At 30.6% G+C, this 26,664-nt stretch overlaps 1 protein-coding gene across 50 annotated transcripts in view; it reads left to right on the top strand.

Moving 5' to 3' along the window:
• Positions 1–26,664, top strand: part of LOC145245847 (transcription factor 12-like) — a 290,146-nt gene that overhangs the window by 222,878 nt on the left and 40,604 nt on the right. For all 50 annotated transcript variants that reach the window (XM_080107513.1, XM_080107554.1, XM_080107518.1 and 47 more), the window contains 2 exons: positions 21,412–21,499; positions 25,771–25,919. In XM_080107513.1, the coding sequence (XP_079963639.1) occupies positions 21,412–21,499; positions 25,771–25,919 (237 nt within the window). The remainder of the gene's footprint in view (positions 1–21,411; positions 21,500–25,770; positions 25,920–26,664) is intronic.

Below are 26,664 nucleotides of genomic sequence, written 5' to 3'. Positions count from 1 at the left end.
TCCAATAAGATACCCCCAATTATCTCCCTTTCATTTCACGTGTTACTTCTCTTTTTGCGAGAGCAGTGAATCGCTAGCAACAGTAGTCGCTGAAGGGACGTGGTTATTAGAAACCAGTCATAAAAACTTTTTTTTTTTTTTTAACGATTTAAAACACCAGTAAAATAACTTTAGTTTTACTGAACGAAAATTGAAAAAAAAATTTTTTTTCCACAATATAGCTAAGAAAGTGATCTAAAAACTGTAATAATTGTTTGAAATTTGGTCAAAAAATGATTGAGCGGTGAAGCTTTAAAGCAATTCTAACTGACTAAAACTGCCACTTAACCATATATTGAAACACTACCGTGTTTGAATGATAACTTAGCCTAATCATTTAAGCTTTAAAATAAAGTCTCAAGGAGACGCAAAGCTAGAGGCATCCAAATGCCTCATATCCAGAGAGTTGTTTCATGCTTCTGGTTCGACTGTTTTACTGGAATTGCCTGTAAAGAGAAAAGACATTCAAAAGCCCGCCAAGCTCATCGCTGGCAGTTAAAACATTGACCAATTTGATTGGTTTAAACGAAGACAGTATGTGGCCAAATCAGCCAGTGAGGAGCTTGCTTATAATTGTAGAATTTCGCACATCTTCTTAGAACTGCACGCCTGTGGAACTCTGTTCCCTCTGCCTGTTTCCCAGCTGACTTCAAGTCCATTGCAAACATGTTCTTGATGAGCCTTCCCCTAAAGTAATCCAATTTACCAAATTTCCACTAACGATTACTACGATATTGTCTCAATGACTACCGTACACTCATTAACTTTTATCCTCGAGTGGCCCATAGGCCTTGATATAAGGTGACCCTTTTTTTATATAAAAAAATGTAAACATTAAAGAATAACAGGTTATTCAAAATGGTCCTCTCTTCAAAAACATTTGTCATAAATATTTAAACACCAAAATAATTTAATGTCTACACAGAATTTTTTTCTCAAAGTCATTAAATCACTGTGATTTATCCCATTTGTTTATATTAAACTACTGGATAAGATCTGTTTCTTGTTTATACATAACTAGCGGGGGTGCCCGGGTGTTTGGAACAAAGGGGGGGGGGGCAGACTCGAACCCACAACGCGAAGGCAGAAAAGAAAGTGAAAGAAAAGCTGACATCGTGAGTGGAAGTGAAGTGTTCAAATTTATCGATGTCAATCAAAAAGTTGACGAGTTCGTGCAGGCGCAGAAATTAAGGTCTGGCTGCAGGCCAGATAAGTTTTCGCTTTCTGCCATTCCCCACAATGTTGGGGAAAACCAGCTCCCCACAAAAAGGGGGACCTCTGTCAGTAGTCCAAATGAATAGTAGTTGTCTGATATGAAGGGTTTCCCCCACATTAATCAAAGCTAATTTTCTTTCTGGACGTCCCGGCCGGAAGGCCAGGTAGTTGCATTTGCTTCAATCAGTCTCGCTTTATTTACACGAAAAAAAGAAACCAATATGGGGATTTTAAGTCAATCAAAATAAACGTTGAGACGTCCATTTTCAAATCGGAGAGATTATAATCTGGGAAGTATAAGGAAAGTTCTAAATAAATGTAACGTCGTCGAGAAGCCTGACGAAAAAAGCCTTTCGTGGACATACAATTTTTTCTTCTTCCTCTTATATGCCATATAGTGGTCGTAATCCCTGGCATGACTTGCGATGTATTGGAATTAATCAAAATGATATTTGTCTGATAGGTACTTCCAACGCACGCCACAGCTTTAATACGAAGTAACTAATTTAATATTATCATCCTAACTTTTTTTACCATTCAAAAGAAGCTTCAAACTAATATTTTTAAAAAAAATTTTTACAGCATACAAAAATAATGAAAATGCAAGACAAAAATTGTTTACATTTTCGGCGCTTTTAAAACGTTTCCATGATTTTTTTCTTTTTTTTCTTTTTTTTTTTTTTTAAGCCGTTCACACATCCATGTTTTAAAAATCCAGCAAAAATCAAATAGTCATATTTTCTTGAAATTTTCGATATTTATTCATTATTAAATAAACTTGTATAATAAAAGTAGGTTTCGTTAAATATATTAGAGGAAATATGTCTTTTTTTGTGTGTGCTCTTACCCCTCCCCCATTTCATGTTACGAAAATTAAACAGAATAAATGTAGGTCGATAAAAATTTCAACATTTTTTTTTAAAGATGAAATAATAAAAAAAAATAGTTATTTTCATATATATTTGTTTGTAATATACTGAATTTTACTGGGTTCGTATAATTCAGTAAATTTTCATATACTAATGAATTTTAAGCCAAAGAGAGCTGACTTAAAATGTAAGCTACAAAATTATCATATTTCATAATTGAGCATTAATGTACTGTATTAATAAAACCAAGACTTCAAAAAAGGAATTGGTAACAACAAAGTGTATTTCATTGTAAGTTGCAATTGTTTCAAGACCGATTGGACAATTTCAAGCATTATGGCGTTTGAAAGTTTTCACATTACCAGCCTTTCTTCAGACTTCTTGAATAAAAAAAACACTTTGACAATAGAACATTATTTAAAGAAATTTCCATTAAAGGAAGTGAAGCATGTGAAAAACATTTACTCTGGACACATCCTTTGTCAAGAGCTTATTTAAATATATCTTTTAATAATACTATTCATTGAATTCCTAAATTAGATTTCTATATTTCTTTAGTTCACATAATTAATTTATATATATATATATATATATATATATATATATATATATATATATATATATATATATATATACTAGCATGGGCACCCGGCGTTGCCTGGGTGTTTGGATGTGTATGTTGAGGCAAAAAAAAAAAAAAAAAAAGTGGTAGTAGGAAGGCAGGCTCGAACCCGTACTGCAAAGGAGGAAAATAACGGGGTAAAACATAAGGTTTATGCTGTTACGACCACCGCCAAACTGGAAGCGACATTTTATAAAATTAAGGCTAAACAATCTAAAGGAGAGGATAACTTTCAAAAATATTGTCGAAAAAAGTGCCCCCCCCCCCGTAGAAAAGTGCCTAGTTGAAGGGGAAAATATTGATGTTTTTAGCCAATTTTTCGATATTTGTCGTATGAAAGGTCGAACTTTAAAACGATACTGATCTTGGTAAAATCCTTCGCCTCTATTGAAAGTTTAAGGCAGACATACATATGTACATTTATATATTGGTAACTAAAAATTTTCGACCCAAACTGATGAAAAAGCTTGCTCTATCTCTGAATACCCTTTATGTAAAATTTCAAATATTTAGACCAGAAATTGTCTGAGTAATTTGGAAGAGACCGCAGAGGTCAATTTTTTAAAACTTTGACCCCTATTATGACCCCTTAAAATTTATTGTTTTGGGCTCAAATCAAGTTATTAAGTTACATCCATGTCCAAGAAACCTATATCTAAAATTACAAGTGCGTAGACCCAAAATTGTCGGAGTTTGGTAGAATTCTCAATGGTCAAATCATTGAACTTTGACCCCTTAGTCGCCAAATTTCTGTCCAAAAACCGATCACATCGATTTTCCCAAATCTTAGTAACCTGTATATCAAATTTCGAGTCTGTAGACTAAAAATTGACTGTTATTGCGTGTACAGACACACTTTCACTTATTCATTTTTTTTTTTTTTTTTTTTTGCATTTTATTTATTCATAAATTTCTGCATAAATGATTTTCCATAGAAATTGACCCAGACTATAGTAAACACACGAAATGATGACGTCACTAGTTATTGTGTACAAGGATGGCGTTCTATACAACCGTTTGGAGATGCCTATTGTCCGATTACAACTTTTTAGCGTCTATCGAACGCGTGTGTAATAAAAAGGAATTCAGTTTGAAACGCTCTATAATAATTTAAGAAATCAAGTATTTATTGAAATAATATAAAATAGGGGAAGACTAGAGACTGCCAACCGAATGTGAAAAAAAAAAAAAAAAAAGTATGATTCCGTGATGTCAGACTTGTGTTAACTATGCGAATTTTGCCCTTCTTTTAAATGGTACAATAGTTGATAATAATAATAATAAAGTTACATCGCTTTATATATGGGGGAGGATACTGTGGTGACTTTTAGAGATGTTTAGGGAAGACTAATTTATAAAATTGTATTAAAAAAAAAATGTAAACGTGATATATATATATATATATATATATATATATATATATATCCATCGAGTAAATTACGTAGTGGAGTAAAATCTGTGGCCCTTCGAAAGTTTTCGAAATTTTGAACCCGAAAATGACTTTCTGGTCGACACACATACACGAGACTAGTTTGGCCTGTGCCTTGGTCCGCCTTTGGAGATTGGAAAGAAGAAATTCTATAAATAGAAATGTAAATCAGCTTACACTATATCCCCGTTTCTTTCATGGGGGAGGGGTGGTAATGCCCCCCCCCCTACAATATTGGTGAAAAAGTCCCAGCCATTTAATTATTTATTCATTCACTTATATATTTCAAGTGTTAGGAATATATATAAAAAAGGTATATACTTTTTTTTTTTTTTTTTTTTTTTTCGACGATTATCTTAGTAAAGTCTAATCTTTCATATTAGCAGAAAAATGTTTGATAAAAATAAATTTAATGACTTTAAAAAGGCTTCACTTTCTCATTATTACTTTCTTGCTCCCTGACCTTCTGTGCATATCTTTACAGACGTGTAGTCACGGTGATATTTCCTTAAATTGCCTTACAACAAACGGTAAAAAAATAAAAATAGAAATGTCCCATACTGATCCCAAAATATCTGTACTTTAACCTAACAATTTAATCACAAATTCTTAAATGTAAGTCTTCCGATGGTCAACCAGCGCACTTTCACCAAGTTTTGTAACTAGTTACAATAGATACAGGTTAATTCTTGGCCTTCGGGACAAGATCAAAGTGTAGTATTTTAATATCTCAAAGTGTAGTATCTGTTCTTCAGATGCTGCACTTCTATTTCTTGTTCTCTTTCGGTGGAGGAGAAATCCTTCACGACTGAGACAATTTTTATTTTTGTACCTTTTCTCCACGTTAAAAAACGACCCTGGTGTCTAACTCTGTCCCGTGGGGAGGCATAGTAAATAGGTACAATAGAAAGGCAATCATACAAAATGAAACTCCGGTTCTTAAAAGGAGAATTAAAAAAAATACTTCTGAAGATATAACAACGAACGATGTTAAAACCGATAAAAAGAAATACAACTGCAAATTTAACCAAAATGCAATCGTTTAAAATAAATCGGTTGTGTGTGTGTGTGTGTGTGTGTGTGAAACAGTTGATTCAATTCGAGAAAAATCGTGGAAAATTTTTCACGTTTTTGTTCGCACACATTCAACCCTATTTTTAAACGGATCTATCAAACCTGACATAGGACAAGCAGAAAGAAGCAACCTTAGAATTTAGTGATCCAGATTATGCTGGATTAAACAAAGCTGGGAGGGAAAAGATAATGAAGTACCAAAAGTATTACGTACGACATGAAAAGAAACTGGAATCTTAGGAAGATTTCCATCATTCCAGTAATTAAAGAAGTAACAGGACTTTTGAAAAAGAATTTCAAAAACTACCTGGCAAATATACCCGGTGAACCAAGTAAAAGAGATTCCAAACAATGCACAAAAGGGACGGTTAGACTCGTTGAAAAGATTTCTTGATTGGACTGAGGTGGCGGGAGAATGTCTGACGTCCGGTAGGATGCCTCATCCACAGCTTGGACCAAATTGTTTTAAAAAAATATAGTTAAATCAAAACTTTTTAGCGTCTTAAAAAAAGAAAATGTCGCTTTAAGTTTGGATAGTTTTTTTTTTTGTTTTTTTTTTAGTTATTATAAATAAATTATCGAGTCGTGTTTTACTCTATTTTAAATTCCATTAACTCTAAACGTGTAAAAAGAATTTAGCTTATTTTTTTGTCTTAAAGAAAAATCTCGCCCTTTTCGCTTGCTTTTTAATGAAAACGAACGACTACTTGTATGTTTCGCTTCAATGTTATGTTTTTATTTAATAATAATCGATTATTTATTGAAATAGCGTAAAAGTACTAAAATAGAATTCTACAGATACTATAATTTTTACTTTACCTGCAACTCAACACAATTGACGTCGTGTTCAGGTTTTTGGGTCTGCTGAAAACGAATATCACATTCAAATTTCGGGCAGACAAGTAGTTTTCCGGATATTAAGACATTTTTTCTCCCAATGAATGAATGAATTTCATTAACTGACGCCATTCTTACCATGGTGAGAAGGGGTTTTGTAACACATGCGTATTAATACTTATTCAATTGGGAAAACATGTCCAATAATGAAAACATAATGGATTACATTGGATAATAAAGGTCTTAATATCCAGAAAACTACTTATGTCTCAAATTTAAATGTGATATTCGTTTTCAGCATACCAGAACACACTTTTTTAACTAATTAAAATGTATTAACATACATTATTTGTGAACAACTTTAAACTTTCACAATGATAATATAAGATATTGTTTTTTTTTGTTTTTTAAATATTTTTATTTGTTTACTGTTTTAAAAAAAAATATTTATTTTTCTAGGTGTTTGTTTTCTACCTAGCCTTGGAAGTTTTTAGTGGTTCAACTTATTTTCAAGTTTAGTTTAAAAAAAAAAATTAGTGGAGTGTTACTTTTGAACAAAAATGTCTGACATGAGAGGAGGATCACGTCTTAGGAGTCTCGATAATCACTCGAAAATAGAAAACTAAGGAAAATAATGAGGGAGCTATAGTTTTTAATCACCCAAACATTTGGTACCTGTACAGTTTAATCAAGACATTGAAAAAAAATAATTATATTGTACGTACCCGTTATGGAATGAAGTTCTTTGAAAAAAAGTCACTTAAGTTGATCAATTTTTTATTTATTTATTTTTTTACACAGGAAAATTAAATTTTAATGAGATCGATCTATCGTCGCCATTTGGCACGAGGAGGGGGGTCCTTTAAACGAAAAAGTGATTAACAAAGAACAAAATTAAAAAAGGACACAAATTCTGTAAAATAAGTGAAAAAAACTAAAATATTTATCTAAGTATTTTTTTCTGCTCATGTTTCAAAATAATCTCTTCAAATTCTGACAAACTAAGCGGTGACTGGAGTTACCTCTCGTTGCCTCTCCCTTCTAAGTGAAAAAAAATAAAAATAAAATAAGATGGTCGCTACCCGATCGATCTCATTAAAATTTGATTTTTTTCGGTTAAAAAAAAAACCTATTTGATCAAATTAAATGATTTTTTTTTTTTACATGAAAACTTTATTCCATAACGAGTACGTACAATATAATTTTTTTGTTTTTTAATACTTTCATTTTTAATGCCTTGACTAAACTGTACAAGTACTGAAGATTTTTAATTTATTTTTCAAGATTTAATTGTTTTTTGTTTAAAAAAAAAAAAGAAAAAAATTATGCTAATCTAAAATATAATTAACATATCTAACGAATTTCACACTTCAATAAAGAAAAGATAAAATTCGAATTTGAAAAAGCTTTTCTTTTTCTTTTTTTTTTTTACAATCTTCATCCCCCTCTCCTCATGCAGGAAGTATGTTCAGTTCTGTTTTTTATTTTTACGGCAGAAGTAACCACAAATGAAAGGGGGGGGGGGTCATGTAGGCTATATCGATTATGAAAAAAGAAAAATGAAATTTGATAAAGTTCGTTCTTTACTTAATTGGTGAAAATTTTATATTGATTAGATTACTTGAGTTTTTTTTTTTTTTTTTTTTTTTTCGGCTAGAATTTTTAAAGAGACTCCATCAAAAACTTTACACTCCATCCTCATTTTGTCCGTCGCTACATTCAACCCTTTATCGATTAAAACATTACCTTAATAACAACATTACAGTTTATAACGATTTTGTTAAATTAATTTAATGACTTAACGATACCATAGAAATTCTATTTAAAATATAATTGGGTTTCTGTTACTATACACATAGATTCGAAAAAGTGGTAAAAAAATAAAAAATAAATATGTAACAAATGTTATCAAAGGCAAGATACGTTACTCTTCTACCTATTTGTGAAAGTTTTCAGTGGTTTTACTTTAAAACGTAATCGGTTCGAAAATCATACAGAGTTTATCGATATATTTGAAAAAGAAAAATGGCGGCATGCTCGCTGTTGAACACGGTAAGTTTGGGAAAATGAGTTTAAACAAAAAAAAATATACAAAATACTGTTAAGAACCGACCGAATATATGTCCGCCTATGTCATGGTAACATATTGAGTGAGTTTCTAGCAGTATTTTGTAATTTTTTTTTTTTTTTTTTTTTTTTTTTTTTTAAACTAGTTTTTCCAAACTTGCTGTGTTCAACAGCGAGTATACCGCCATTTGCAATTTTCAAATACATTGGTAAACACTTTTTCGAGCCGATTAAACATTTTACATTAAATAAAAACACTAAAAAATTATCCAGTTAGGTAGAAAAGTAACTAATCTTGCGTTTGATTACATTTATTTATGTTTTTTGACAACTTTTTCGAATCTGTGTATAGTAAAACAAATCAAAGTAGTTTTTTTTTATACTAAGAAAATAAAAATTTAAGATTTTTAGGGACTATTAAATATAAAGCTGATTTTTGTCTAGATACTTCGAATAGAGTTGCCTCCCCTTATTTCATCATAGCTGATGAAAACACTAACAACTTGCTTAGTCGTAAAATTTGATTGAATGAGCTTTCCCTCCTGTCATACGTTTTTCTTTTTTATCCTGCGGATTATCGTCGATAACAAACTTCACTTTCATTAGCAGGAAATTTTTAAGTTTATTGAATAACTTTTAACATTGCGGGGGGGAGGGGTTGCTTAAAGAAGTAGGTCCCACAGACGAGCCTCGTTCTGATATTCGGAAAGTTTAGGTTAAAAACTGAAGCTACCAAGAAGTAACTCTTGTTAATGAAGATGGATATGAACAATATTTTAATATATTAATTTCTTAATTTTACTTCAAAACAATGTAAACATATACACCTACTGCGGAACCTTCTTTAAGTTGCACCCTTTTGGGGCTGATTTAAATTGGCACTTATGCCGGCAATTTAAAGTAAAGGAAACATTATGTACGTACTCGTTACAGGACGAAGATGAAATGTTAAAAAAAAAAAATAACGTAAATCGAAAAAGTAGTATTTTATTATTCAAAAAAATTAAATTTTACGATTAAGTGAGTAGTGTTTTCGTCTGTCATGATGAAATCGGGTGAAATAATTTAGAGAACACTCGGTACTTGTTTAGTTTAATGAAGACATTAAAAAAAAATTAAATATTGGAAAACATGTATAATGTACGTACCCGTTAGGTAATTAAGTTCTTATAAAACAAATTTCACTTAATTTGATCAAGTAGGTTTTTTATTTTTATTTTTTTTTAACGAGATCGTGTTGCAGCCATCTTGCTGATTTCGTGGACGAGGAGGGAGCTTCAGGGGAGATAACTCTGATCACTGCTTAATGTTTATCTCCCCTGGCGCCCCCCTCCTCGTCTGCCAAGTAGGCAAGATAGCAATTTTCATGTTCAGCATACCCAAAACTTACAAAAATCGTTGGCGGACCTAAATGAGTCCTCCCCCCTCCCTCCTTGTTAATAACATTGATAAGACTCGACTTTCATTTGCAAGAAAAAAAAAAATTTGGAATTTAAATTATGACGTTCTATTAAAGTTTTTTTTTTTATATCATGAAAATATCTTAAGGAGTTTTGCTTATTGACCACCGAAAAGTAGGGGTATCAATAGAATGTTATAATTTAAAAATGCCCCCCCCTACATACATACATACATACACACACACACACACACACACACACACACACACACACGCGTTAAAAGTAAACCCCCCCCCCCCCCGAAAGTTAAGTCTGTTATCCACGGTAATCCGCAGAAAAAATAAAAAGCGTGAAAACCTACATAATGAAAAAATGATCTAAAATCCAATGTTGTTTTTTTTTTTTTTTTCCCCCCCACACACACACACACACACACATACATTAAGAACATGATTTGAGAGTGGGAAACATTGTCTTTATAAAACTAATTGAGATTAATGTGCACAAAGAAAGCCAGGGCAGGCGGTGAATTTTGAGACACTTTTTCAGTTTTAGCGTCTCAAATTCGTCTCGATTTAGCATCCCTTCGCCGGCTCCAAAAAAAAAAAAAAAAAAAAAAATCGCAAAAAAATAATTATTCCCTCCCCTTCCCTCAAATCATGAAAATAAAAAACGCTCCGGAATAAGCAAATGATAGGTACGTGCAAAATAAATGCCGATGCTCAAATGTATAAAATTTTTGAACCCTCCCTTTTACTTAAAAATTCACCAAAAATCAGGAAATTAACCAATTTTAATGAAATATTTTAGCATTTATCAAATAATGATCACTGAATATAATAAACCCATTTTTATTTAAATCTCAGTGAAAATATTAATTTTGTTTAAACAAAAAATAAAGTGATGGTTTTCACTAGTAAAAAAAAAAATAATTAATGCATGATTTTATTCTTGCTTTTTTTTTATGAAAATAAAGCAATTGTAACAGTTAAAATAAATTATTTTTACAGGAACATTACGAAAAAAGCTCAGTCTGTATTAATGAATTCAAGATAACTAGAAGAAAAATTAATTTCTACAAACTACTGATGTTATCATTAATTAAGCATTGTTTATTTAATATTTTCACACAAAAATAATTGCAAAATGTATTTCAACTGTTTTGTTTTTAGATTACGGGTTTCACATAATTTTTATATGTAAGATTGTAATATTTTCCTTTTATTTTCGGCGTAACCATTTTTATATAATACTAAACTACCTGTGACCCATTATGTCAGTACGTTATATAAGCTATGGAATTAATGTATGAGCGTGGCACTTGTGACGTAAAGAAAATAGTTTTGTGACATAACAAAAACATTTCTATATTAAAATGAAAAAAGAATATAGATTTCTATGGGTCGTTCTGTTTATGATTTATTTTTGAAGAAAAAAAAAACCTTACAGTCATTGAATTATAAGTGGTTTGCCATAGTTATAGATAAATGTACACTGAACAGATACCATAATACTTAAAGTTAAATTCAAATTTTGATATCTTTTAATTTAAATGCGAAAAAAACAAAAACAATTGGGACACTGAAAACATACACAGTAAAACAATGTTTTATTGTTGCGTTGATTATTTATTTGTAACGCAAATTAAAAAAACATTTTCAGTTATTTATATTGGTAGTGTAGAAGAAAATGTATGAATGTATTTTATGAAAGGTGTATTAAAAAATCGAATAAATTTTTTTAAAAATCGCTGTTGTAAAATGTTCCTATGGTTGTCAACGGGTTAACGTAGATTTATTTTTAAGAAAATTGCATTAAAATAACTTAAACATAATACGGAAATGAACGATGTAAAAGAAAAAAAAATGCAGAAAGTATTAACAATTTATTTGGATGATTTAAATGTGAAAAACAAAAAACAATTGGGTCACTGAAAACATACACAGTAAAATAATACATTTTATTGTCGCGTTGATTATTTATGTAAACATGCGCAACCGGAAGTCGTAAACCAGATGTTGGGTTACACAACACCTGTTAAAAGGTCATTTGAGTCTTATAATTATATAGATAGATTGAAAAATTAAAAAAAATTAATTCAAAGCAGGAACATCGAAAAATGATTAAATTTAAAAAATGGTAAAAACGTTCACGATAGGAATGTACGGATGCACGGCTGGGGGGGCACGCCCTACCCCCCTTTAACTACCTGATGCCATTTTCAGACAGCCTTTCAACTGAGATTTTGGGCTTCAGTATAATCTATGTGACTTGTAGGGTTGGATCAAATACAATTGTATTTGTATTTCAATTGTATTTAAATACAATTTTAATGTAATTGTATTTGTATTTTTAGATTTAGGAATAAATGTATTTGTATTTGTATTCTTAGACTTAGGAGTAAAAGTATTTGTATTTGTATTTCTGATAACCTAAACGAAAGTATTTGCATTTCAATTGTTAAAAGTCAGTATTTGATCCAACCCTGTTCACATACATGTTGCGTACGTGTACCAGTCTACCAGCCCTGTCCACTTCCAGTCACACACGCTGCTGCTAGTTGAGTGACGATAAGTCTGTGAGTCAAGTAGCTTTCAGGGTTGCCAGCTTGGCTTTTTTAAGGCCAAATTTCGGGAATTTGGCTTTTTTTGAAGCAGTTTGGCTTTCAAAATTTTTTTTTTTTTTTTTTTTTTTTTTTCAAATTTATGCTTCAAATTTGGCCTTTTTCGGATAATTTTATATAAATATTTATTAAATATGGATTATTAAAGAAAAAGTTGTAATAAAGTAATTTAAACAGTTGTTTGGATGTCTAAATTTGTAGATTTAAAAAAAAAACTTTTGACCTCCCACTCCCATTCATGGATTTACACCCTCTAGCACTAAGCGAATCTCACACCTAAATGTTTAATCCGGTTTCACAGTTACTTACTAAATGTCTATATGGACCCTTTCAAAGAGTTCACAGTTGAGTATGAAACCATTTTGGGGACATTTTTTAGTGCTGGCGCCTTGTCCCTGCCAATTAGGTCACTGAGTATATTTCCTCTGAAATAATTAATTCTTGTATTTTTCGTTTGAAATTCTTTAAAAGTAGTGTTTTGAAATTAATTGAATTAATTTATTTTCAATTTATAGAAATTTGAAAACTTATAACTATAGCTATTTAAAGTTGAATTTAAAATGAATATTTTTAAGTATTCATATACTTTTTCCTGAGTAGTCCCAAAAGTTTAATTAAAAGTCAATAATTATAGATTTTCTAACTATCTTGGATTAATAGACACATTTGCCTTAATAATGACGCATAGATTGTTCTTGGAAACAAAGTCTAGTTTTAGAGTTATGACTAAAATTAAAAGTTATTGTATTTTTATTTGTATTTTGAGATTGAGGAATAAAAGTATTTGTATTTGTAGCGTTAGTATTTGTATTTGTATTTGTATTTTTAGAGTTAGGAATAAAAGTATTTGTATTTGTATTTCTGGTAACCTTAACGAAAGTATTTGTATTTGTATTTCAATTGTTAAAAGTCAGTATTTGATCTTTGGTTGAACAAAGCGAGAATCTCCTGTTTGGGGGGCTAATTAAGCCTTTTTTTACGAACAGGTGGGGTTTTCTTTGTTTTTTTTTATGTAATTCAATATCTGAGGACTTTATTTTACTAATTATCTTTGAAATAGACACAGAGCTAATTATCTTTCAAATGATTTTTACAATGAATTTATTTAACTTCAAAATTTAGCTGAATTTGTTTACTTGCCGCGAAAACATTTTTCATAACTTTTTGTTTCTTTTTTTCCTTTCACGTGTACAAATATTTTTTTCCTTTTGGAAATTAACTTTAGACTTTAATCTTTCAAATACAATAAAGTAGTCGGAAACCTACAAAAAAATTATAAATTGGCTTTCCCCTATCTTTATTTATTCCACTATTTTTGCCGTACATAGCAAGTGTATTATTCAGGCTTATGATCGATATCGACTGGGGGTAATATTGACTGGTTCTTTACCATGGGTGTGATTCTGTCCAATGAAATAGTTTCTCAAAGCTGAATTAGGACAGCTAAACATCGAACCGAGAATGAAAATATGAAACAAAACTGAATATAGCTTTCTTATTTTTTTCCCCTTCATTTTTTTTTTTTCAGCAAATTATTATCGAAATGAAACGAAATAGCTTTTTTTGTGGTCCTGTACAATGCACGTGTTATGGGAAGGTGGGCTTTTTGTAGGGGCACGGCAGAACATTTTATAGGACCACAAACTGATTTTATACTGTTTTGTAATGAAAACAAACCAATAAATGCCATGGTGGTATTTATTTGATGAATTTCTGCTATTTTTTATTTATTTTTTTACTCTAAGCAATTCTCGGGACTTCAAAGGAGAGAATATCATGGCGCTATCTTTGTACCCTCCCTCCACAAAAAAAAAAAAACCGATGAAAAAAAAATTTTGAGCGTAAATGCTGCCTAAGGCAAAATAAGTTACTCTTCTGTCTAATGGATAAGTTTTTAGTGGTTTTACTTATTTTAAGGCATTTTGTTTTTCTTTTCTTTTTAAACACAATTAGTGCCTAGTTAACTTACAAGATTGCGTAGATTCTTCAGTTTCAGGTGAACCGTGTTTTGACTTTAACACTTAAAAATAAGTTAGAGTAACTTATTTGGCCTAAAAATGGAAAAAGTTTCGTTTCTTTAGGATAGTATTTCATGTTTTCGTTCTTAAATTAACTTCTGCTTCCAAACACAACTTTGAGATGAGCTATTTTTAGTTGTAGAGGCAGGTAAAGAACCAGTCAACATTACCTGGGTGGGAAATAATTGAAACGCTATAGCAAATAATAGTTTAAAAATGATTAAAATAAAAACATTGTCTGGTGTGAGATTCAAAATTTGAAAGATAACATTGGAAGTGAAGGTGAATACTGATCAAACGAAAATATTTTGTCCTTATAAAATCATTATAATCTTAAACCGATGGAGTTTTACGTAGGGACACAAACTTCGCATAGATCTAAAATAAACACAAGTCAAATACATATGATTTGACTAAAACACAATCGTGACTGGTTTTTGTTTATTTTTCTTGTTGGTAGTGAAAAAGGGTAAATGTGGCTATTGAAATACTCTGGCCAAATCACTATTCAAACAAAATCGTCCATGTCCAAACTTAAACACCGAACTGGAACTCGAAAACGAAATGAAACAAAATTTATTTTTATTGTTACTAGAAAAGATGTTTCCTGTTATTTTAGTAAAAACAAATTATTTTGTTATCTTTGACTAAAATGTTTCGTTACCTTTCTGACTAAAATGTTTCGTTACCTTTCTGACTAAAATGTTTCGTTACCTTTCTGACTAAAATGTTTCGTTACCTTTCTGACTAAAATGTTTCGTTACCTTTCTGACTAAAATGTTTCGTTACCTTTCTGACTAAAATGTTTCGTTACCTTTCTGACTAAAATGTTTCGTTACCTTTCTGACTAAAATGTTTCGTTACCTTTCTGACTAAAATGTTTCGTTACCTTTCTGACTAAAATGTTTCGTTACCTTTCTGACTAAAATGTTTCGTTACCTTTCTGACTAAAATGTTTCGTTACCTTTCTGACTAAAATTAAATAAAATTAATTATTTTTTTCCATTCCTACCTATTTTAACCTGTTATCATTTTAGTAAGAATTAATTACTATTTTATCTTACTAAAATGAAATAAATATAAAATATCATGATCATCATAATAGGCCGGCCACCCACAAAAAAAAATCACTTTGATTTAAATTCTGTAGAAGTTATCAACATTTTAGGTATTGCTTGTTGAGGTGAATTTGACAATACAAGTAGAACATTACTTATTCAACCGATTTTCTTTTCGTTCTAATGCAACTGACTTGACATTACTTTAGTTAATTTGAATTTTAAAAAAAATAAAGAATAAAAAACATTTCATGAGAAAAGACAAAATACATTAAAAAAAATAAAGAAAATCTAATAGGAATTCGTTCTTACTAAAATAATAACAGGGGAAATACATATTTTCTGGTAATAAAAAAAAAAAAAATTTGTTTTTGAGTTCCGGTTCAGTGTTTAAGTTTGATGCAAACGATTTTGTTAGCCTTTATTTGGCCAGGGTATTTCGATAGTCACATTTACCTGAAAAGGCTTCATATTATGTTGTTCAAGTTGACTAATAATAGAAAACTGGGTGTTTTTTTTTTTTTTTTTTGCCCCCCCCCCCTCAGAATAGCTAACAAAGCAGAAAAGGGGTGAAAAACAAAAAAATTAAATAAATACACAAATCTTACCAAAAACGCAAGCTAAGTCACTCCTCTACCTACTTGGATAAGTTTTGTGTTAACTTCAAGCATTTTTTTACTTAAAAATATAAGTTAATTCAAGTTTTGATAATCGCTCAAAACTCTAAAGTTAAACAATACTGATAGAAACAGATCTAATAAATGTTGCTAATTTTGTGATAATGTAATTTTCTAGTATTTTAATTTTCAATTTTTAAGTGATTATTGAGGCACAATTATGACCGACATTGTTTTTTGTTCTAATGTGACCCGTTTTACTGCAATTGATTTTGCTCAGAGATCAACTATTAAACTGTGATGCATACCAATCTCTTTTAATATAAACGAGTTTCATAGGAATCACAGCAAAGGCTGGTCAAGAAGAGATTAAATAGATTTCTTTTATGTATAGTCGCCCATAGAAAGCTGTTTAAACATATCAGGACTTTATAGTGGCTAGACAATTTTTGTTTACATTATTTACTGCATAGAGAACTCTATTCTTTTTTGAATCTCTTACTAGTGAGGATCAAATCTAGTCATAGATGTATACAATTCGTTTTTTTTTAATCGATTTGCAGTTTATTTCCAACTGAATATTCACCTTTTTAAAATAATGTCTTTTACAGGTTTTCAGGTCTGCTTAAAACGAGTTTCACATTTAAAACTACCATCAACAGTTTTCCTGATATTAAGACCCCCCCCCCCATGTATTACTTAATGGCTTCCATAGGTTGCCATTTTGTTTCACTTAAGTTGAAATAAAAACGAACTTTATGCACATAGTTTATTTGGTTAAAAAAAAGAATTTGAAGATCATAACATATTACATTGGACATCCCCCCCCCCCCCCCAAAAAAAAACGTCTTGATATCAGGAAAACTATTTGTTGGTGCTAGTTTTAAAGGTGATATTTGTTTTTTAGCCGACCGGAAAACCTACAAAAGTCATTTTAAAGGTAATTGTTCAGTTATAAATAAACTAACCCCACTCCCCCAATATAAATGGCCAGTTGAACTTTTAAGTTGTAATATTTTACTTTTATGGTAATTTGAATCAAGTCGACGAATAGTTTTAAACTTTTTTTCTTTTTTTTTTTAAAGCCTCAAGAAAACAAATTTAAGTAAAACAAATTTAAGTAAAAAAATTGCCTAAATATGTCTACATTCAAATAGACAAATATGATTGAATTTATATCGGCTCTGTATTTTTTTATTTGGATTGAGTACTTTAGTTCTTGTTTTTGTAATTATTTTTTTTTTTTTTTTTTTTTTTTTTACCACGCGCATTCACATAAATTTATTCACTTGTAATTAAGACTAATGTTTTAGCTGAAAAATACAAGAGATGTTTTTGAAATGTAGAAACTTCTAGATTTTAAAAAAAAAACGTATATGTATGTGTGTGTACATTGACAGTATGAATACTCAGGTTGAACAATGGACTATATAATCATCAGGGCTGTGACAACAGCATATTCTTTCCATTGTTTTGACCCTTGAGTATATAGCCGTTAATATCTTATATTTTTTTATAAAGATGGATGTGGTTCTCAGTTGATTGTGTCTGTATCGGATATATACTTGAGTCAAAAGAATGAAAAGAGTATTCTGTTGTCACAGCCCTAATAATCATACACACTTTATCATGGTCAACTGGTGGAGTAGTAAGATTAATTTAAATACAGTTTAGTAAATTTTTTGTCTCTCAAGAAACCAGTGAGTACCCCTGTGCACAGCTCTGAACTCCTTATTAACTTTTTTTAAATTAAAATCACTTTTTAGTTATTAATAAAATGTCAGATAATGCTGCCCCCCCACACACACACATATACAAAGGGTTGTTCCAAAGGTAAAGCCTCCTATTTTTTATTTAAAAAGTTAGAGCTATGAAGATTGGAGTGATAACATTAAAACGAGTAACCCTTTGTGTTTTGGAATTTATTTTTCTACGTAGTCACTATCATTCTCACAGCACTTTTGCTAAGAATTCAATGATGCATCTTTGCTTCTAGTGCACTTCTATGACAGAGGTTGCTTTCTTAGCCTCACCTCGTCAATATCTACAACAGAGAGATGAAAACTTTCAGGTCATGAATGCATAAGTTCACTCAGCATAGCAAAGCAATTTGCAACCATCTCTGATTCAATTAGGCAGAAAAAAAAAATAGGAAGCATTACTTTTGGAACACTCCTCACATATGTGTGGGTGATAGATTTTGAAATCTTTCTTGCCAGTGCAAGATATTAAAATGTTTCATATTTATAAATTTTGTAATTTCTTTAAATTTCCCTGTTTTATTATATATGTCAGCTCCTTTCTTATTGTTGAGCACTCTAAATTGAAGTTAGAAGTTAAAAGTTGGTCAATTAAGCTCGCATGCGCAGATATTATAATCATAAAATCACTAGCCGTCTAGACACATTTAATTTCAACTGTATTTTGCATGATTAACATTGGCCGTGTGGTTTGTTCCTTGCTAAATAATCAGATGGCTTCATGGCAGAGTTCGGATCTCCCGACCGGCTGTAATCATAACTCCTTGCACTGATGATTCCTGAAAGCATGAAACACTGGTGTTTGTAGACATTAAAAATAATTATTTATGCACCTAATTTTCTGCAACCAACACTTAAACTCCATATTTAGTTACTGGTGTCAAGAATTATAATATAATATTTATAGTTGGGTGGTTTAAGAATTTTCACTTACACTTGCATACTGGAACGTTAATATATGAAGTATTTATTTTCTTTTTTCCAGGGATCCGTTATTTTATTTATATTCTAAACAGGACTCTCTATACATAATAGAAATGAATGTATAAAGTAACAAAAGCTATAGTTATCAGTTTTACATAAACTGCAGTTCAATTTTGTGGGCCGATTTATTTTTATAGCAAATTGGGTTTCATTTTTTTTTTTTTTTATCATTAATACCCCTAATATATCCAATCATAATTTTTGGAGAGCTATGAACACAGGTAATTTCTTAGTTAATAGGTGTTTGAATGTTATTGATTTTTAGGAAAATTATTTATATATTAAGGACTAGATTACATGTTAGTATAAAAAAAACAAAAGCACTTTTTAAAAAAATTTTGTTTTATAATGTAATAAAATAACTTTGAACAAAAAAGGACATTACAAGAATAGGGTGAATATTGCATCGATAATATTATTTTTTTTGTTAAATTATCTTTGTTTTATATCAGTAAACCATGATTTTTTAATTTTTTAAGGTTATGTCGAATAATAATGTATCTGCTGAATACATGTAAAATAGGAAATTACTCATTTCTTTACCAAATGTTTTATCCATACACACAACATGACTTTATTTCTTTTTTTTCTTCCCCCCCCCCCCCATGTTCTGTTCCTTTAGGAGAGATCCTTCTTGACTAGGGCAATTTTTCTTTTTGATCTATCCGAAAAAAAGGAGATCCCTTTCATATATTTAAAAAAAAAAGAAAAATGATCTTGTCCAACTTTGCTTTGCAAAGACAATTGAATAAACACCCACAGAAATATTTATAGTTTATGCAAGTGTTTTTTTTTTCTTTTCGTTTGATCAAATTCAGTTGATTATTCGAAAGTTTTATGACCAAATTTTATTCTAGATCGTGATTACATTGATGATTAACAGAATTTCAAATACAAAATGTCAGATATTTAAAGAGTACATGAACGTTAATATATATTGTATTTATTCTGCTTGAGGGGGTCAGGCCATATTGCAAATGTTTTTTTATTGCATATTTTTTCTTTTTGTTCATGATTAAAAAAAAAAATAACTGTCGTCTGCTGCAATAGTAAATACAGGCTTTTATAAGTATGCGATTTTGTGAAAATAATTCAGCTTTTTGAATTTTTATAAACCCTTTAAAATACAAATAAATGAGGCAACATAAATGTAAACTTGTGCAATATTTTATTTTTGTAAAATAATTTTCAAAATTAAAAACAATTTTATACATATTTCTATAATTATTAGTGTAATTATTAGTACCTATTTACTATGCCTCCCCACGGGACAGTTAGACACCAGGGTCGTTTTTTAACGTGGAGAAAAGGTACAAAAATAAAAATTGCCTCAGTCGTGAAAGATTTCTCCTCCACCGAAAGAGAACAAGAAATAGAAGTGCAGCATCTGAAGAACAGATACTACACTTTGATCTTGTCCCGAAGGCCAAGCGGTTTTGTGGAATAAGAAAAAAATTGTCTAAAAAAAAAAAGATGATTCTTTTAATTTATTTGATTTATTTTTATTAAAACTTAATTTTCTATTGCTGGTACTAATCATAAATATTGATTTTAAAGTACCAATAAAATTAAAATCTTTAGATATTCCCTGTTTCCAGTGTATTTTTATGTTTGCGAAAAATATATGGCTATATTATATGGGTTTTCTGGTAATTTGATTTCTATTTAGAAATAACACAACTCTATAGCCTAATAGTTATAAATTTTAAAACAATCAAAATTAGGATGAAAAATATTGGAAACATCCAATCACTAATAATTATCAAAGAAAATAACCAATTCATTTGAATGGTAGAGATAGCATCGTCATAAGTCAGCACTACAGCGCTTGCTATGTGAATTAGTTACCATGTTACCCATCTTCATTTACTTGTTCTAAACATTCAATTACCAAAAAGGGACTTGTCGTTTAAATAATTAGAAGACTGTCAGTAGGGAAATAAGGATGAGAGTAGGAATCCCGTAAGCAATGTTTTTGTTTTGGGTCAGTGTCGACTTGCTATTTGTAGATATGAAAGGGAGAAAGAAAAGTCTTATTTTTATCATTTTTTGCTTCAATCTTTCCTGACACATGAAATTCATTTGAACTATGCTTTTTTTTCTTTTTTTTTTTTTCTTAAAAATGTTCAAAATTTAATAGATTTAAAATTTTTAAATATATAATTATCCACAGATACATTTTCTTTCAACAACTGTATGAGGTGCAGCTTGATTCATGTAGATTTGAATGCTGAACCAATTTAGTTTACTGCTTTCATTTTGAAAAATAGTTGAAGTTTAAAAAAAAAAAATTGTCACTTGCTCTAATAAAACTCATTTGTATTTCTCATCCTTTTTCGGTCAGATTTGTTTGTCTTAGCAAAAATCTTCCAACCACTTTGCAGATTTTCATTCAGGATGAAAGTTTTTCTTTACAAAAAAAAAAATCTGATGTGTATCCAGTTTTAGTTCAATATTAAAAACTGATCATTAATTTAAAAAAAAAAAAAATCTACTTACATGTTAGACTTAACAAATTTATTTTATTTTTCAGAAAAGTATATTTTAACACCATTTTCTGCTTACATTAAGATAAAGAATAAAGGAACATTAAATAATACAATCATTATTTACCAATCAAAATTGATTTTATTTCATAAAAACAAAAATACTTGATGAATTTGCATAAATTTTAGTGTACAGCCTTTTTTTGTGACAAAACAGCTACTTAAGTTTTTGTGTAATTATAATTTTTTTTTATTTGGATAAAACTAGATAAGCAGCAAATCTTTGTCAACTTATTTTTTTATTTCTTTTCAGGTTTACTCCCCCAGTCCTGATGAATATCGGCAAGACTCTCCACAATACCACTCGCCCAAACAAGGTCTCTATGATTCATATATGTATGGTAAGTTGGAATAACTTTTCTTATCGAACGATTTACATTAGCAGTTTGTGATTTATCCATGACTGCTCTCATAGAATGCATAACATTCCCTGTGTTGTCTGTATAGCACTTCATTAATTCAAACTTGAGTTTTTTTTATATAAACCGTTTGAAAATAATCCTTTTCCCAGCACAGTTTCAGTAAGAATCTGGAATCTCAACTTCTAAGCAACCACTTATGCGATTGGGTTTGTTTGTTTTACATTATACCAACCCTTTTAGAAATCCTGCAGAAACACAGCACCAACTATACATAATTAATTGAATACCTGTTATTTTAGTCTGGCTCGGAATTCTGGCTTCATACATTGTCTGAAAGTATTTCTGCATAATTAAATTCAGTATTTCAGATAAGATTTGAAGTCTGTGTGGAGATTTCATAGTCCACAATGTTATCTATTTGACTGATCCCACATATCCTTATGGAATTAGTTGAGAGTTGGAGAAAATAGTTGCTAGAAACTTTCTGCTTCAACTAGTATATTTCCAAGTTTAAAAGGATTAATTTGAAGATCGGAGGTTACCTCAGCCGAAACTTGATTATAACGACCAAATTGAGCGTACTTCTTCAGATAGTGCAAATACTCCAAAACATCAAACAAATAAAAAATGTACTTTTTTTATTATAAATATAATTATACTAAAAAACAAACAAAAAAAAAATAAATAAAACAATTTTCTAAATTTGTATTCATTTAAAAAGAAAAGATCATTTTGGGCTCATGAAGAAGAGAAAAAAAAATCCAAAGAATGTTATTTTAAAATCGGTTCTCTATTATTGAAAAGGAGCTTGTGTGAATTTGTTCCCTATGGACTCTAAAAAGGGTTGGGCCAATTTTTATGAAATTTCACACGAGGATACTTTATATGCTTAGCAGTGTTCTTTGATAGGTTTTGTATCAGAATGTCTTCGATAAGTAACGATAATTAGAATCTAATGAAAGCTGAAAGGCCTGACGTGTAAAATCAGCTGTAGATTCTTTGATATAACAAGAAAATGAAGGTGTCTGTTAAAAGCACAATTGAAGCATGATACTTAACTTTTTCATTTTAAACTTTAATTCAAGCCATTTTATATATATATATATATATATATATATATATATATATAAAAAATCAAAAGTAGGTTCTATACAGTGCCATGTAGACTACAGTGTATTGTGAACTAAGCCTCTGTGTCAAAACATGTGGAGCTGCTTCTTGGTACACTGCGATGGGCCACCAACGAAAGTAGGCAATAAATCGATTTGATTGAACAATGGCCGATTTCACTAATTTTGCTGACAATAAAAATATGGTAGTATGAAACGTTTGATCATCATTCCGTTCCGGGCAACGTCGGGTCACACCGCTAGTAGTTTAATCTTATACATTTTTTTAATTCATTAATAGTAATGTTAGTTAGAAAATTCTTTCATATAAGTCTTTGTGGAATTAGTTCCCCCCTCCCAAGGCCCAATTGACCCACAAAGAATTTTCTTTAGGAATATACCTACTTTGTGGATCTTTTGTTTTGTAGTTTTTTACTTTTAGATGGGCACACACACACATACAGTTTCTCTAATAGATGATTCAGACACGCTTTCTTCTTTGCTTAAATTAATGATGTACAATGTTTTGTATGCCATTAAACCAAACTCTGTTGCTCATTAAAATCTACCGATTAGACAATTAACAAAATTTATGCATAGGAAATGTTTCATACAAAAATTAAAATTTAATAAATAGTTGTAAATATTGAGAACCACAAACATTTAGCAAAATAAATGGAAATATTAAATAGAAAACTGATAGGCTACAATGAAGCAGTCATTTAGTGAGGTGTTTTAGAAAATTTGGGGAGATTTTCCAGAGAAAGAAAAAAAGCCAAAAATGTTGTATGTTATTTTTAAGGAATAATTTCGGAGGTGGAGGATAAAAGAAAAGTTTTTTTTTTGTTTTTGTGTGTTGACACGTTTGTCTTATAGTTGTTGAAATGGCTTTTTCTATTTTAATATAAATTTTGATTTGGGAAAGTTTTTTTTTTTTTTTTTTTTTTAATTCTTGGTTTTCATTGTTAACAGCAGTTTAAAAGTATTTTAATACCATCAGACTTACTTGCCATTGCCTGGGTCTCAAATATGTTTGATATATATATATATATATATATCTCAATTTAGCTATATAGGTGCTTTCATGTCTCTTCCCCATAGGGAATCATTAAGCTAGAATACATGGAATTCATGTTACCAGACGTTTATCTGTATACATGGTGTGCAGCTAGCTAACCAATAAGATTTGTTATTCTCTCCCATGGGTTAATGTTGCCATTGGGAAATTGTAGAGATTAGCTGACTTATACTTCCTCTCATTTTGTTGTGTTTTGTATATGGGTGACACTTCATTTTTGTAAGTGTGTCGAATTAATAGGTAGGTGAACAAAAACACGCTCGCGAGAGATCATGTCTCCCAGATCGGAAAATGCATCTCGATTTTTACCCTCCACTCCCACCCTCATTGACTACTTGCATCACTGGGTAACAATATCAAATGGCCTTTGTAGCTTCATATCTATTTACTATCCTGAAATGTAAATATATTTATCTCCTTCTCACACCAGGAAGATTAGACACAAGTATCAGGATAGTGATGTTGAAAAGCCAACCTCTCCCAAGGAGTAGCACTCTAGCCTGCAAAAATTGCCTGAGGAGCCCTATCAGCATTCCCTGGTAAGGGCACATCAGGCAATTAACAATAAACTAAACCTTAAGGAGAGAAGGCAAAGCCTTGGAGGGTGGACCAACATCATATTGTAATCAACAGAAACATCACAAGAATGGTCTAGACTTGATTTTTGTGCCAAGCTAAAAAACAGTGTCACTGAGAAAACTCTTGTGACAAGTGAATAGTGCTCATCAAATTTCAGATTCCTAGGTCGAATGAACTAAAAGTATTTGTATTTAACATGCACACATTTCTTATAGTATACAGATCCATATATTGAGGCAACTGCAATCATTGGTTTCTTCCCTCCTCTGATCTTTATTTTTTTATTTTTTTCTAACCATACTTTAGAAGCTCTTTGCTGAAGAGTTTAGTTTACTTCACCCACACGCACATGCATAGATCATTCAGTTTTGGTATTTAAGGTGCTGCAAATGTTTTGAACTTCAGGGTGGGCAACACTAGACATTTCATACCTTCTCTTCATGTGATCCGATCAATAGGGTTGTAATCAATCATGTAGCAAATAGTAAAGTCAGTTCTTATGCACTCAAGCCAAGTTTCCTTTGAACTGCCATGCACCCTCGTACCTAGGGTATCCATTCACGTTATTGATGGCCATGCAAGAAGTGGCATGTTACATGACCTAATTATCTGAGATGCAAAGCACACAAAGTATTCCAAAATTCTATGGATACCAAACTTCTGATAAAATATGGCTGAAGGGATTTTCTCCTCTTGTTTGCTCCTGCACATCCATTTGATCATAGCATAGTCATTATGTTGAAATCATTGCAAGTCGAAAGCAATTCTGTCTCGCTGCCATACAAGATGACGGAGAAAACGCATACTTTGTCTTAACCGTCATCTCCTTAGTGGGTTTGTTTTCCAATCCACAAATTTATGAAAACGTAGTTAAAAAGCAAATGTATATCAAATAAATGTTATCAAAGGCAAGATAAGTTACTCTTCTACCTATCTGGAAAAGTTTTTAATGGTTTTTACTAACTTTAAAACATTTATTCCGTTCGAAAAACAGTGTCGAATGTTGTGTGAGAACCAGAAAGTGGCCATGAATTGACACCTGAATATTTGTAGTTTTGATAATGACTTAAAAATAAAAAAAATAATACAAACTGTTAGAAACCCACCCAATATTTAGGATTTCTTTTGTTGAGTTGAATCTCCTCATATAGATCTGTGCATGAAAGTTTTTGCTATTTTAATTTGTTAACTGGTGGCTAGAACCAAAAGTGATTTTGTCTTTTTAAAAGCAATTGAAAATCCTTTGGAAAAAGGAGGGGGGGGTCAAGATGCAATGTAGCAACAAATTTCATCTTGAAATGAGAGGAGCTGTGAAATGTTGGACATCGATTCTTGCCTGTCATGATCAACTTAACGGCTGGTTGTTGTGGAAACTATTTCAAGATTTCCTCTCGTACACTTTTTTCAACTCCTTTACTTTTGCCTTTGTCCCCCCCCCCCGTTATTCCTCAAAATATATGTATTTTTTGTTGTAATTTGCACAGATGCCCCTCATAATAACGCTGATCCTTGGTCGCAGAACAATGGCATGGCCAACTCTTCGTACACATCGTCTGCAATGCATAACAATTCCCATCATTATTCACAAGCACCTACCTACAGTGGCATGCATCATCCGTCGGCACATGAAATGGTAAGTGATTCTCTCGGTTTCTGTGTTTTTTTTTTAAATACTTAAATATCAGCACATTATTTGCAATTAAAACGTAAACATCTTAATTACATCCTAATTTTTAATTCCACGTTTGATTAGCAGTAAACTTTTATTTTTAAAGTCTTCAAATGAATTTTTTTCATTTAGTATTCAATCTAAACAAATAACTGACAGTTATTAATCTTGGAAATGTCTTGCTGTTTTCTTTTTCATCTTAGTTTTATTTCTTGTTTATTTAAAATCTGTAAATAAAATTGCAGTTTTTCTCATTAATTGATTTTGTCGATTGTTGGCAAAAGCTGATTAGAATTTTCATATTTTTTTTTAGGGATTCAATTTCATCCCTCTCCCTTTCATTTTTTTTTTTTTTTTTTTTTTTTTTTTTTAGGGATTCAATTTCATCCCTCTCCCTTTCATTTTTTTTTTTTTTTTAGGGATTCAATTTCATCCCTCTCCCTTTCATTTTTTTTTTTTTTTTTTTTTTAGGGATTCAATTTCATCCCTCTCCCTTTCATTTTTTTTTTTTTTTTAGGGATTCAATTTCATCCCTCTCCCTTTCATTTTTTTTTTTTTTTTTTTTTTTTTTTTTAGGGATTCAATTTCATTTTTTTTCTGCTTGTTTTCGTTTGTACACGCGTTAAAAAAAAAAAAAAAAAATGAATTAAAGAAATGGCAAAACCTTTTTGCTCATGAAATCAGAATTGGTCCGTTTTTAAAAGGTTTT

The sequence above is a fragment of the Euprymna scolopes genome, chromosome 23 (genome assembly GCF_053919585.1).
Source record: "Euprymna scolopes isolate OS-2025 chromosome 23, ASM5391958v1, whole genome shotgun sequence".
NCBI classification, from domain to species: domain Eukaryota; kingdom Metazoa; phylum Mollusca; class Cephalopoda; order Sepiida; family Sepiolidae; genus Euprymna; species Euprymna scolopes.
This window is presented reverse-complemented; position numbering and strand designations above follow the sequence as displayed.